Source organism: Glycine max, chromosome 5 (genome assembly GCF_000004515.6).
Source record: "Glycine max cultivar Williams 82 chromosome 5, Glycine_max_v4.0, whole genome shotgun sequence".
Taxonomy (NCBI): Eukaryota; Viridiplantae; Streptophyta; class Magnoliopsida; order Fabales; family Fabaceae; genus Glycine; species Glycine max.
Genome location: NC_038241.2, coordinates 38,897,432 through 38,912,708, shown reverse-complemented (window position 1 = coordinate 38,912,708; position 15,277 = coordinate 38,897,432). Strand labels below are relative to the sequence as shown.

General features: G+C 30.5%; 1 protein-coding gene across 1 annotated transcript; it reads right to left on the bottom strand.

Annotated features, from left to right (window-relative positions):
- Nucleotides 1-8,139: 8,139 nt before the first annotated feature.
- On the bottom strand, nucleotides 8,140-13,748 carry LOC100780280 (intracellular protein transport protein USO1). Its single transcript, XM_006580533.4, has 9 exons — nucleotides 13,279-13,748; nucleotides 12,715-12,915; nucleotides 12,513-12,635; nucleotides 12,370-12,407; nucleotides 12,149-12,257; nucleotides 9,596-11,860; nucleotides 9,262-9,399; nucleotides 8,864-8,922; nucleotides 8,140-8,714 (listed from the first exon to the last, which is right to left on the bottom strand). Exons 1-9 carry the CDS (start codon nucleotides 13,345-13,347, stop codon nucleotides 8,456-8,458), a joined length of 3,261 nt encoding a protein of 1,086 aa, XP_006580596.1. The 5' UTR covers nucleotides 13,348-13,748; the 3' UTR covers nucleotides 8,140-8,455.
- Between the last annotated feature and the right edge of the window lie 1,529 nt (nucleotides 13,749-15,277).

Here is a 15,277-nt window from a genome sequence, read left to right as displayed (position 1 = left end):
AGGATCGTAGAGATATATCTATGTATACATATATATTTGTTTACAGAGGAAACAAGATACAATTTATTGTACATTCGATCTTTGGAATTTTACCAGAAGTTCGCTGCAAATGTTAAGCTTTGTTTTTTTAATCATTATTAGCGAAAATTTAAAAGTTAGTAGCCGATCTTACATTTATTGGTATAATTTTTATTTAATGAAAATTAAACAACTAGAAATGTGTGTGTGTGTGTTATCAGTGCATCATATTACTATTATATATAAATATTGATCTATAATATCTTTATTAATAATTTAGTTTTCATTATATAAAGAAGACTATAGCAACCAAGAATAATAAAGTCGATAAGCTAGAGACACACACCACACACATCTCCATAAATATGCCAACCACAAATTTCTACATCTTCCATGAAGCCCACACCAAAATAGAAGTAGGTCACCACCCCAACCAAGGTCCCCATGTATGTCGACAAGACAAGCATGGTGGGGATGCGTTTTGTCCTCGCAGCCCCTGTTGAAGATAGGGGTGAATTTGGGGAGCTGAGGGCAAAAAATGACACTTAATCCCTTTCCCGTCAAGGCCAAGGAATTTTACACGGAACTTGTTTCCATCATTTTAAAATTAATATGAATAAAAGTAAAGTTCACTTAAAGAAATACGAGTCATATTAATTGAATAATCAATTTTATAATAATTATTAGATCTCTTTTTATTTTTTTGTAATAACTCTATTTAATAAAAAATTAAATTACTCATAATATGAAGTATTAAATATTCATTACGTATAATAAATATAAAATAGTTGTAAAGTAGACATTAATAGTATAATCATTATTATAGTTAACAATGTCGTGCTTTTGAATTAAATGAAAAAATATTAACATATGAAAATTAACATGAAAAAATAGTAACATGTATCAATAATATTTCGTATAGATAAATAAGATGTATAATAACTAAATTATAAGATATAAAATTTTGATCACATAATAATCTTTTATAAGTAAACATCTTTTTTAAGAAACTATAGAATAATAACTTTAAAATATAACAAGTAATGAAATTAAAATCAAATAATAATAATATTATTAATAATAAAAAAACGCATTGTACTGACAAAGAGTATTTAATTTAAGTCATGATGAGGTTAATCAATTAAAAACTTTAACAATATCACATAATTAAAGTCAATATCTTTATAATTATTAAAATATCATTTATAAATAAAATTTTATTTCTGGAATAAAAAATTTACACAAAATTCAAGTACATATAAACATTATATTCATGGTAACAAAATGAATACTACAATTTAAAAAACTATAAGTATATTTATTTTATTTTTTAATTTATATATTTCATATTAAATATTACATCACTATATTCTTTTATAAGATTACATCACTGTTATTAATTATAAAAAATAACAAATCAAGTGAGTTTCATTAGGCTTAATACTTTTTTAAGACAACATCTCCTCGATTAAAATATAGTTAATTATTTTTGTCGATTTAATATTTTTATATTCGATATGCTACTAAATATTTTTAAAATCAATGTACATATTTTTATATAAATACTAAATATAAATATAAAAATATATTATTTAACCGAACCCAAACATCACACGTTTTAAAATCTAATTTATGATGTAAATGGTACTATTCACGAATTGTAGCCTAAAATACAAATTTTAGCTCAGTATACTCAAAATAAATATATGTTTTAGAATTTAAATAAAATGTATTATTCATCCAATATAAATTGTTTATATAATAAAATTCTTAATTTTTATAATGATTATTTTAAAAATAATATTTAAAATATTGAATGACATTGTATATTAACTAATAAATATTTGACATGTGTAATTACATGATAATTTTTTTACATAACTAAAATTTATAATAAATGAATATTTTAAATATATAAAAATTATACTACAGATAAATTTTGTACAGATCGATAAACTATATTTCATAATAAAAATTTTGAACTGATAAACTATATTTTGAATTTATGAAGATTAATTTATATTGTATTATAAAATTATTTATTTATTTATTTATTAAAATTCAATTTAAAAATACGGATCAAAATAGTAATAAAATTGAAAAAGATCAATAGTTAAGTAAATCATGTTTAATTACGGATTACGGATAAAGATAAAAGGAAAATAATTTGATATGGTTGAGAAAGAATTTTTTGTGTCTAGCTGTGAGAGTAGTATATGAATATACACATCTAAAAGAGAAAAATGAAAGAATATTAATTCAATAATTAAGAGAGCAGGTCACAAAGTTTGTGTATTCTTACAAAAAGTTTAATATATATGCATTGCATTGAAAGTGAAAATAGTTTTATACTTACACTATTCTTTATTTAATCACAAATCATTATTTGAATTATTTTAAAATAATTATTTTAAAAATTAATAAATTTATCATACATCATAAATTATAATTAAATGATTGGATAAATTTTTTTACACCCTATTGCATAATTCTTTTACTCTCTTACAAAATATAGGAGTAAATTATAATTGATTGGGACTACAAAATATATATATATATATATATATATATATATATATATATATATAATCTTAAAATTTAATTTAAGTAAATGAAAAAATATCTTTTATTTGATCATACAACTTATTAAGATTTAAAATTTAATAAAATAAAAGTTAAAACTGAAATAAAAAATATAAGGAATTATAAATTTGACTTGATGGTTAGAGAGAAAAGGAATGAAAGATCCCATAGATTCGAATTTCTTCTATTGATATTTTTACAAAACTAACAACTAACATTTAACGACTAAAAATAAATATATTTAAAAAAAAATAAAAAAAAAATAAATATTCAAAATATATAGAATTAAGATAAGATATATATGTGATTCAACAAGAATAAAAAAGACTCCTACAAAACGACCAAATGGAGATTCAGTTAGAGCTGGATGGCTGCCCAAGTTTTTGAACAACATATAAGTGGTTTCACGTTGTAAGTGTCCTGATTTATTGGTACGATAAAAACAAGATAGTTGAATTTAACATCTTTTTGAACCCTAACCACTAGGCAAGTGAATAATCGTTTTCAGTCCACAACAGCTGCATTTTTCCTTCTTGATCGAAGTGTGCATTTTCTGAAAATTAAGCTGTATATGAAGGAAAGAGACCAGGGCAGCAAGACATACGTCTGGTCCCAGCTGCTTCAAAAATATCACTCCCCATTCCACAGTCATCCTTTGTATGTTTTGCATAACAATCTTGTTGAGTTTCTGTCTCTTCACCCCCATGTTTATGTTTGGATGATCATTTCGTTATTACATTATCTCATCATACACTACACGTGATAATTTTTATGCAAATAAAAGACTTATATGTTATATGTATCCTCATTCAACTCTTTGTTATTAAAATGGGATTCTCGATCTTTTCTCTTCATCTTTTTTTTTGTTATATAAAAATTTGGAAAAAATAATTAAGCAAATTTAAAAAACATAAATTCAAAGTCATTCTTACAAATGCACACATTAAAATAAAATCATGGTTAATGCTATATAAGATACCCTCATTCATGAGCTCTTTTTTCGTTATTTTGTCACCTGTTTTCCGCAGAACACGGCAACTGCAATGATGCAGCGTGTGACACAAAGTGCCTCAAAGAATTACATCAACACAGCAGTTGTAATAATTTCCCCTTTCTATTTGACGTATTGTTGATGCATATATAAGCATAAACATGTGTGTGTCCAGATAATGTTTCTTCCAGTTTCGGTGGGAAGCAAGTACATCAGCGACTATCACTAAATTAATTTTGTTAGCAGATTAGCAAAAGTATTTAATAATTAATAGTTCACTCACAATAAATGTTTCAAGCAAGTGATACGTATGCATTAATTAAGCACGTGAAAGAGTTCTTTAATGGTAATAATTCAAGCTTATTAGGAAAGAACTTATAAGATGGGGTTATATTTTTATTTCAAGGCTTCAAGTCAAGATTAATTAGTATGACACAACTTTACTGATGATTTTGGAGGAATGGGATATTTTGTAGTTTGAAAAACATAATAATGATGTTTATATGGAAAAAGAGAGAATTAACAAGAAAGAAAGGTTTTACGATATTGGGAAAGTATTATATTTGAGACCTTAATTTATAATTTATCAATTTTATCTTATTTTCTAAATTTTTAAGGTATAAAATTATTACTATAACATATTTTTATTGATAAATATTAATTATTAATGATTAATTTTTTATTAGTAAAAAATTTAAACTCATACCCTTTCACTCTCTTCCTTCTCCCTTTACCATCAAAAGCTATATAACCTTATAACTTTTACAAATAATGTGGCTATATTCAATTTGATATTTACAGTCACACTTTTAATTATCATTAACTTCACGTCTTCATCACTCAAGAGACTATTAGACTTTAAAGTTTCAAGATCCCCTTTTTCTTTTCTTTCCCTCATCCAGTAAATGACAAAGTAAAATAGAAAAACAACAATAACAATAAGCCAAAATGTCCGCTGGCAATTAGACTAGATTATGGGAATATGGGAAACATATAACGCAGCATGCCTGTTTCAAGTTTTTGTATATATAAATAAAATAATTAAATAGCATATGATGATATGAATGTAGTATACTGGTATTTGTATTTAATTAGGAGGGCGCTGTATTACCTCCATTTTTTTATACATAATTTGATCAAATAAATATCTCTGCCAATATGTACGACATATTTAATAATCTAATGAAATAAATAATACTAACATGTGTAATGTGCGGAACTAACCACTGTACGTGGAGTTAATTAAAACGAGAATTGAGAAGTCTAAATGTGGACGAGGAGTAGAATAGAATGAGATTAGGCATAAGGGGACGTGAAAGATGACATTTAAAATCATATAAAAATATTTGGAAGCCTTAAGTAATTGAAATCTATAAGATACTGTCTTGATTACCTAAAGCCTCAAAAGTACCCAGAGAGAAGATGTTCATTGTAAAGTGAGAAGAAAAACGACAAGTTTTTAGGGATGCCCATATGGTGCGTCTACGAAGATCGAGTGAAGATTTTTTAGGCGTCACACATGTGAAGTTTCGTCATTGAGTCTTAATTAAGTCCAAAAAGTATAGGGATATCTCATTAAAAAAGATTCACTAATTCAACATCCGATATAAATGAGAAAGGAGGCCACAATAGGATAGAACAGATGACCATAAAAAATTCCTTTAATCTATTTTTGGTTTGAGATGTGTGTCTTTAATTTCGTGCTGCACTACATACACATTGGTAACATGGATATGCGGATTCACGCTCTACGTTTGCTACCAATGAGAACCAAGAAAATATGTAAAGCTAGTGTCCAACGTAAGTGTACACTGCATATAGAGATATACCACAATGTACATGCATAGCCATATGCACTTCTTTTTTCTTTTTCTTTTCTTTTTTTTAAAAAAAGATAGCAATGCGTTACTAATTTTTAAGAGTTACATCATTTGTATACACATCTTTATAACTTGTATTTTGATGTGATTATAAGGATAAGTATACATAATATCATTTTTGGTATTAAAAATTGATTCACAATTAAAAAAAACAATTCTAATAGAAATCATGAAGAATATTGAAAAAAAAATTCAAATTCTACGTTGGTTAGACATAGTGATAAGATAGGGTATATGAGTAAAAAATAATCATCACTTTTAGTTTTTTAGTTTTATAAAATTAGATTAGGTCCTAAACTCAAAAATTTTAATATGAATATGAATATTATTTGATTTTTAATTGACTATTGCATTTGATGGTATATTTAAAGCCTAATGTCTTGGGCAATTCAATCTTTAATTCTAATTGTCTGATAATAAAATCATAAGGACTAATCCTTAAGAATAAAAATTCCTATCGATAATGAGTATCTAATGACTATGTCTAGCCAGGGGCCAACCCTGAGGGTTGGCAAAGGGGGCATCGACCATGGGTCCATGATTGAAGAGAATCTAAGAAAATTCAGACAAAAAAGTATTTCATATTTTTGGTATTAATGCTTTAATTTTATATTTTGGACTTATCTGAAACTCTTTTAATTCTCAAATTTTAACTTATCCAAAATATTAGAAGTAGCAAAAGTTTAGTTTCCACCAAAAATATAAAATTCTTATTAACATGGAATATTTGGTATTTGTGTTGTTTATGAGCAGAAAAAATATTTTGTATACAATATATATAATATGTTATTATGAAATAAAAACATTAAAAACAAATACAAAGGTATAAAAACAAAAATTGTATTAATAACTCATTCCAGAGATTCAAAGAACACATTTGAAATTGGAGGTCCAATTAAACAAATTTCAACCATTTGATTGTATTAGTGACCCAGATCTTACCACGTGTCCTAGGTTATTTTTGCTTCTCTCTCCACGGTTCACACTCCAGCAACAAAAAAATAAAAAAGAAACTCTTCTCTAGCTCGTTTCTGAAAGTTGAATACAAATCTGCGTTCGCAGTCGCCGGAAGTAAAGGGTCAGTGGAGTTCATCGGCATTGGTTTGAGAAACAAAATTAAAATTAACGATTTGATGTGTTTAGTAAAACGGTGAGTAAATCGCAACCCTTTATTTTAATCCTACGATTCACATTAATTAAACTTAATTTTCTCCCATTATTTGCGAATTGAGAGGATCCGGATCCGAAATTCAGCTAACCCTTACAAAAGGGATTTAACTAAATACTAAGAAAGGAAAAACACAATAAGAGATGAGGATAGAGAAAAAGAATTCCATAGTCCATACATCCTTAGAAATATGAGTTTTACCCTTGTCATCCCTCTTTAGATAGAAAGATGACAATTGGAAACAAGACTCTATACTTTCTAATTTGAAAAAAGTTCAAGTAATTTACAATAATAATAATATTGTGATTTATTATGGAATGCTAGGTAATAAGCTTATTTTGTTTATTACTGTGGAATTACAAAATCAATCTAACTAGAAGGATCTTAAATTTTCATTCTAATTATTGAAATTAACTAGAATGTATTGATACAAATTTATATGATGAATTTGTTAACTTTTTATATTAATTACTTAAAAAATATATAAAAAATAATTTTTAATCAATTGATAGTGTCAAAATCTTTAGATTAATTCATGAAAATTAAACTCTTAATTATTATACTACTTTCATGTTTGGGATTATTTTGTCAGAAATTATTTTCGTCAAATACGCACGAACTGGCATGACTCCTTGATTTCAGTTCAAAACAAATTTTATCTTTTGTTAATTTCTAATTATTATTTATTTTAAACAAATGATATTAAGCCACGTACATAGGTTCGTTCACTTCGTGCAGTGCTTTTTTCGTACTAAATAGCACTATTTTTTTTTTTCATTTTGCATGTTGAATTTTTCTATTTCATGACTCTAGTTTACTAAATATTTCAAATTCAATCACCTAACTTATTTACTATTAATTATTGGCTTATCTCTTATTAGATATAAGCCCATTTGCTATGACTTAGTCCATCTGCTATCAATTATAAGCTACTACCTTATCCGTTTCCACTAGCTTCTATGAAAAACAACCTTAGTCGTCCTTTTTAATTCTTGGAGGAATATTATAGTCGTCCTTTTCTATAATTTGGTCGCATTATACATGATTATTATTTTATTTTTTTTATAGGATCGCATTATACATGATAGTGATACCTTATTCGACTAAAAAATATATAGTTTCTCCCCTTAACATATTTCTTTAGTTCTTTCACTCAAACACTTCCTTTTAAATGAAAGGTATGCTCACTTTTATTCTTTTAATCATTGACTGGATATTCTCATAGCATAACTGAGATTAATTTTCAGATTATGAGTTTTTATTTTTGGTGAATTTTCAGATTATTAGTAATGACTCAACAAAATTTCTTCAATGTAATAACTCCCAAATTTGAATTACTGACATTAAATAAAAATAACCTGAAATCACAGTCCACTTTTACTGTGAGTAACAATTACTTGGGAAAATGCTCATTTTTATCACAAGTTCATAACACCTGAATTGAATGCAATATGAGAATCTAAATATAAATGCAAAACAAAAAGGATGTACACATTATATTCAATAAAAGAAATGCTCATTTGTATTATATCATATATCAGTTAAAGGATACAATAAAAGAATATGTATATAAACGCATAAGAAAGAGAAAAGAAAAGATACAATCAAAGAACTGATGAGCACTATTGGTAACTATAGAACTTAAAACATCACAAACTGCTAGGACAACTCTGTAAAACGGTACCCTTATTATGGCACACATTTACGATTCGGAAGGGAGGGAGAAAAAACCTAAGAAAAGGAGAAGAAAATGCATACATATCCTGCCATTGTACACATTAATTCATTCATCTTATACTATTTCCACAGCAGATATCATGAACTAGTCATTTGGGCCTTCCGGGCATTCTTGAGGTTTCGTACAGTCATGACAAGCTTTTGTCTTTCACCTTCTACCTCCGCAAATCTTAGACTCATTTCTGAGTATCTTTGTTGCAACTCTTTCAGCTCCGTTTCCATTGAGTTGTTTCTTTCCTTCAACAACGATAATTCAGCTAAAGTTTCACAAAGGTAGCCACCCTCATTACTATCTATTGTGGATATTTCTGCTTCTTTCTCCGACAAATGTACATCACTGCCACGGACAGAAAGTAATCAATAACGAATGAATTCCAATAGCTTCAATTCACAAGTTTACAAGAGTAACACGGACAAACTAAGTAGTCAGAACTAGTACTAAACTATGTGTACTTCCAAGTTATAGGAAAAAGATAAAGAACACACCTCTTGAATAATGACACTGCAACACCATTTGAAGTAGTAGTATTCTTGTCCTCAACAACCTGTTTGAAGTGCAAGCCAATTATATTTATTGCTGATATATGTTTCAATAACTTCATACTGACAATACAATAATAATAACTTAAACCAGACAACAAAGGCAAGCAAGACTTGCTTCGTAAATTGTGATTTAAACTTTATGGAACCAAAATTGATGTGAAACTTTGGCTAAGATTAATCATATATATATATATATATATATATATTTGAAAATTTCTTATTTCCATCATTCATCGGTACATTTTAATGGATATGCCAATTGACACTAAGACGCTCAATTTTTATTTTTAAGTTGGCAAATTGCTTGAGCTATGTGTTATAATAATCAGTATACTGTATACCTTTTGCAAAGCAATGCTGTGGTTGAATTCCTCCACTTTGTCCTCCAATTCCTCAATTTTGGATTGGAGCTCCCTTTCCTTCTCCAAAAATGAAGAAGTTGACATTTCCAAAGCTGTTTCCTTTGACTTTATCATGCCCTGCCACAAACAACTCTTTTAGTTTATATGCTCCCCCCAACTGCCATAGCTAAACAAACTATACGTGGAAAACGCAGAGGAATGAAAATTTGTGTAGTAGAAGAAAATATCAATAGAAGAATTAGCATTTGGGAATCAAGCAGTTTTGTCAAAGGACCTATCTATCTCTTGAAACCACTGGGATTCATGAAGTTACCTCAAGTGTTTTTATTTTCTCCCTCAGATTTGCCATTTCTTTTGAGCTCTGAGGAATTGATGCACCCTTTTTGTTCTTTGAATTTGTTTTAGTTCCCTCAGAAAGCTGTGTGCGTCCATTGCTATCCTTGAACTTCTTCTCAATGTTGATTAATGCGTCGTCTTTTTTCTTTAGTTCACCCTTTAGCTGGAAAACTTGCTTTCTCAGATTTTCTTTCTCAGCCTCATCCCCAAGAAGATAACTTTTCAAGTCATTATATTGAGCTCTAAGTGCTTCTAACTCTGACTGCAACACTCTACCCGCCATCTCTTTTTCATCCTTGAGATTCTTCATCCTATTTAGCTCATCAAGTGACCTTTCTGCTTCCTTCTTCAATAAAGCAATTTCACTCACCAGCTCATTGCTTTCCACTGTTCTATTCTGTAACTGAGCCTCAGATTCCTCAAGTGATTTATTCATAAGCTCCAAGTCATTTCTTAACATTTCTTTTTGTTCTACTTGCTCAGAGAGGCATGATATCTCCACTTTAAGCCTTTCATTTTCTGCTTTTAGCATTTGGATCTCTTCAGAGAAATCCCTACTAACTTGTTCCTCACGCGTCTTCTGGTTTTCAAGCTGCTTGGACTTGTCCTCAATTTCCAAAAACATCTGTTGTTTCTGAGCTGTCATCATGTCTATTTTGTTGGATAGTTCATTCAGTTTTACCTCATACTCAGCTTTGGCTGACTGAAGCTCTTCATTAACTTTGTGCAGCATTGCTTCCACTAGTCTTTTCTGCGCACGAAGTTCACTTGCTTCGGTCAATGCCCTCATGGCAGCCTTCTCATTTGCATCAAATGTAGAAGCCATTTGCGTTGAGAGCCTTCTAAATTCTTCTTGAAGCCTCTCAGCAGTGTTAGCATTTTTATGTCTGGTGTTTCGCAAAGCTTCTTCGGCACGGATGGCTCTTTGCTCCTGCTCAACTTTGTCGCGTGTCACGGCATCTAGATCAGCTTCAAATCCTGCGGCTTGTTTCTCCAGTTCCTCCTCTAATCTGCTTATTTGGGTTTCAAGTTTCTTGATAGTAGCCAGAGAATTTGAGAATTCTTCAGACTGTTGCTTGAGTTGATTTTCCAGATTCTGAATATGGGCCTCAACGTCATCAACAGCAGGAGGAGGAGATGAACATTCATACTGCATTTTTAATTGTTCTTGCAGTTCACTTTGTTCCAGCTTATATGCAATATCGTGGTTTTCCTGTTTCAATATCTCATAGTCTAGTGCAAGCTGTTCCATCTGCATCTCTAACTCATCTTTGTCTCTCCTATACATCTCTATTTCACCATAGAGATCTATAATCTTTTGCTCAAGTAAGTGAGACTCCTTGGCATTGCTGTGCTCCTTAACTAGCTCTTCCAACTCTTTCTGTTCTTCGTCATCTGTTTCACAATTAGAGAGCTTTCCCGCTAACTCATGGGAGTTTTTACCCTCTTCATGTTTATTGGAAAGACTATATATTTCACTATTTTTCTGCTCCAGCATTTCATCCAGGTCTTGCACTGCAAGAACTAGTTCAGAATTTGCATCTTGTGTCTTCTTTAACTGTAATTGGAGATTCGCATTCAGCTCCTTCTCGTACTTCAATTCTTGTCTAATTTCTTCAACAAGAGTACAAAGATCCCCACTATCCAATTGAGGTCTGTTACTCACTTTGGCCTCCTCCATTCGTTTGCGAAAAGATCTGAGATTGTCACATTCAAGCTTGAGTGCATCTCTTTCCTCTTTCAAGCTAATGATTTCCTTTGAGAGCTCCTGTCCTCTTTTGCTTTCCTTTACAATTTGCTTCCTAAGAGTCTGTAGTTCCAAGTCTGACACATCTGCCTGCCTGGCCAATGCAGCAAGTTCAGCCTTGAGTCTTTCAACTTCCATATCAGATGTTTGATGGGATCTTTCCCTAGGAAACACATCCTGAGAACCATTAGTTGAACTGTCGGTACTCAAACTGTGTTCTGAGCGAGCTGACCAGTCCCAGTGTGATCTCTGATGAATATCATACATTACTGCAGAGGCATTTACAGCAGGCTTTTGGGGCTCTGAAGGGTGGCTGGCCTCTGAAAGAAAACCATGGTCGTTGTGGTGGATGCCACCATTTCTTAATCCATTTTCTCGCAGAGTATCAAGTCCGGAACTGCCATCAGAACTTGACAATGTAATGTCAGAACCACTAGATGTTCTACAATCAGCACTCAGTGCAGCTCCATTGGTGTTTGCTTTGGCAGACACATCCTGTGAAACATAGAAAGAGGAAGTTTAATAATTTCCACAGAAGGAAAGAAAGCAGATAACCTTTGCACTTAGAAAGGACATGACTGTTGAGTTTATATATTGAGGAAATTTTCAATTATGAAACATGATTGTAAAATATAGAGATACCAATCCCTCCCTCCCCCCATCAATCTTCAAAGAAAGAATGTTCAGACAGAAAAGAAAAGTTATTTTTTATTTTGTAGACCAGGATACATAAACAAGCCAAAGTGATTCCAAGGCTCCTAACCCCAATGAGTGAAACCTTACTTCAGAAGAATCAATTTTAGAGTTTGCGTCTATCTCTCCATTGCTTAAGTAGGTCCTCAAACTTCTATCATTGGCTTTTAGTTTGGCATCTTCACAATCCTCTTCCTCTCTGCAAATGTTATTTGACAAGAAGAAACCCCATCATCAAAAAACAATTGAGCTAGAGGCAAACTCTATAACCTGCAAAGTAAAAATAACAATAGTAGTAATCTCCCTTGTACCTTTTATCATTATTTTCTTGTAGTCTCTGGATTGATACCTGTCCATTAAGCAACAAATCAGAATCACTGAAATCAGCATTGCAGTAAATTTCGCATTCTACTCAATTTATTTTATTAGGAAAAGAGAGAGACCAAATACTAACATGCAAGACGGCATCACAATGAGAATTCTTGATGGGAAGAGAGACAGTGGAGGGCTTTGTAGCCTCAGCATACTCGGCAAAGTCCACAGAAACTTCCCCAAAGGAGCTAGCTTTTGATAACCCCTACACAGAAACTAGATCACAATCTGACACATAACAAACCAAACAACCAACCACAAACAGAAAATTTCAAACTCCATACCGTTGAAACCACAAAATGATATAATCTCTCATTGAATTTCCCAATCTTTGGCTCCCGAACAAACTTCACTGTTTCGTAGACAGGATTCTCCCATCTACAAACTCCACCACGAACTGCTGCTTTCTCTAACCTCGTAGTTACCTTTCCAATGTCCCCTGGAACTATAGACAGCACCAAACCATCCACCGCAGATTGCACCATCTGAAAATCACACAAACCAAAGTAAAAATCTCTCCTTTCACCATCTCAAATCAAAATCAAAACCCAGTTGCTGCATTGCACCCCCATCATCAAAATCAAACAGAACAAATGGCAACAAAATTATACCCTTTTTAAACTTAAATTGAAATATTTCTTTTTTATTTCCCACTTGCATCCTCCTTCAGAGACAATTCTGTTCGAGGCACTATAAGATACTAAACATGAACACCTCTCCAGGCAGAAATTCGAACCTTAGATTCGTCATGTCAGGGAGATTAGCCCCTTAAACTAAATTAAATCAATAAATGTACAAAATTTAATCAATGGTTACTTTCATTGTGAAATGAAACCAAGCTAAGCTACCTGGGTGACATGGAAGTGGAGTTTGAAAACAGCTTTGACCCTGTGTCTCTCACTCTTCCATCTGAACATCTTCGCTCACAAGTCACACTACTCCACCGAGTCACCGACTCAATTCCACATGTCAATGATCCCAAAACCCAGATGGATTTTGGTCACGGAAAAACCACGTCATCAACCGGAGCCACCAAAACCCGCCGGAAAACGCTGCTCCGGTGCTCAACACAGAAAAAAAATTGTTGAAGTCAGTCTCGGTGGCTCTGAACACAGTGTAGAAGTGAAGTGACGTTGAAACGAAACCCAGTTATTAAGGAAGGAAAGTGAGAGTGGCGACTTCTGAAAACTCGAAAACAAACAGAGTCAGTGGATCTCATCTCATTCGTGCTGTTCTTGTCTTGTGTCTTTGCAACAGTTTTTAAGAAACCAGGTGACACATGTGTCTAACAATTTAATAATTCAATTAGAACCTTCTCTCTGATTATTTCTATTAATCAATTACATTTAAAGAAATAAATGTGTATGCATGTTTATTACTGGACTAGAGGTGAAGAAAAATATTTAATACTATGGTTTTCGTATTAGGAGAGGTGTCATTATTCATGAATAATGATGCCCCTGTACGTTGTCTCTTTTTCTTATACGTAAATTATTGTATCAAATTACCTGCCCCGCGAGTATATAAAAATGATTTTCCGTATTCCTGCGATGTGTTTTTATTAATTTACATTGTTAACATAAGAGAATATGATGGATGAAAGGGAATTTCGAACCAGACCAAAGGAAAAATAATGAAGTGAGTTGTTGGAACAGTAACAATAGCTTGAAATAGAGAATTCAATTCTTACTGGGTTTCATGTACAAGTTTGCCTCTTTTGCTGAAGGGAAGATGAAATTTGGAAACTAGAGACATTGAATTGAATCGCTAGTGTAATAACTAATACTTTAATTTGTGAACATAGATCTCTCTTGAGATTAATTTGTACAAAATAATTTGTGACGAGTAATTTTGAGTCATTAACTGTACTCGGTCTATATAATTTTTTATTTGGAAAATACCACGTGCAAGTTTAAACCATGGAAATTTTCAACATCTTTGTCGAATTGTACAGATGTCGGAATATGACTTTTCACAGGAAGATTAGCAACTGTCCTTTCAAAATTACAACGTTCCTTCTCTTACTTCTGATTTTGGTAATTGGGAGAGATGAGGAGCTTTGATGCTAATGCTGATAGATGTGTCTAAAAACCTCAACCAATTACTTACTATTATAATCTCTATTACAATGATGAAAATATTTTTGTAGAATCGCCCTTATCGAGGCCAATGCTGTTTCATCTTTATCACTGGACACCTCTTAATTGAGTAAGTTTATATATATATATATATATATATATATATATATATATATATATATATATATATATATATATATATATATAATTGATAAAATTATATTAGTATAAATTTAATAATTATTATATTATTTTTATAATATAATATAAAATATGATTTTTATTATTAAGACGTTTTTGTTAATTTTTTAAAAAATTGAACAACAAAAAAAATATCAAATGATTAATATTTTAAAATATTTATATTATATTTATTTTAATTTATTAAAACAAGATAATAAATTACTTCAGATTAATTTGAAATGTTATAATATAAGTGAGATAAAATTTATATCGAATAAGAATGTAAAAAGTAAAAATCATATATCTGAATTTTAAGATTTTAAATTAAAATATTATATTAAATTTATTTATATGATTGATAATGATTCATCAGTGGAATGCAAATATTCATTGAAAATCAAAATATACAAGATAATCATGTCATTGATAACAAGTTTTTGACTGTCTTATTGGATTCCTCTTATTTAGTCATTGTCATAATTATAGATTTTTGGAATTAAGAGGACCCACAGAGGTATGTACTTTTGTGTATTTTCTTCTTGATCTTTTAATTTCTTGTAGAATTGGACAAGTGGACCCCCAAAAA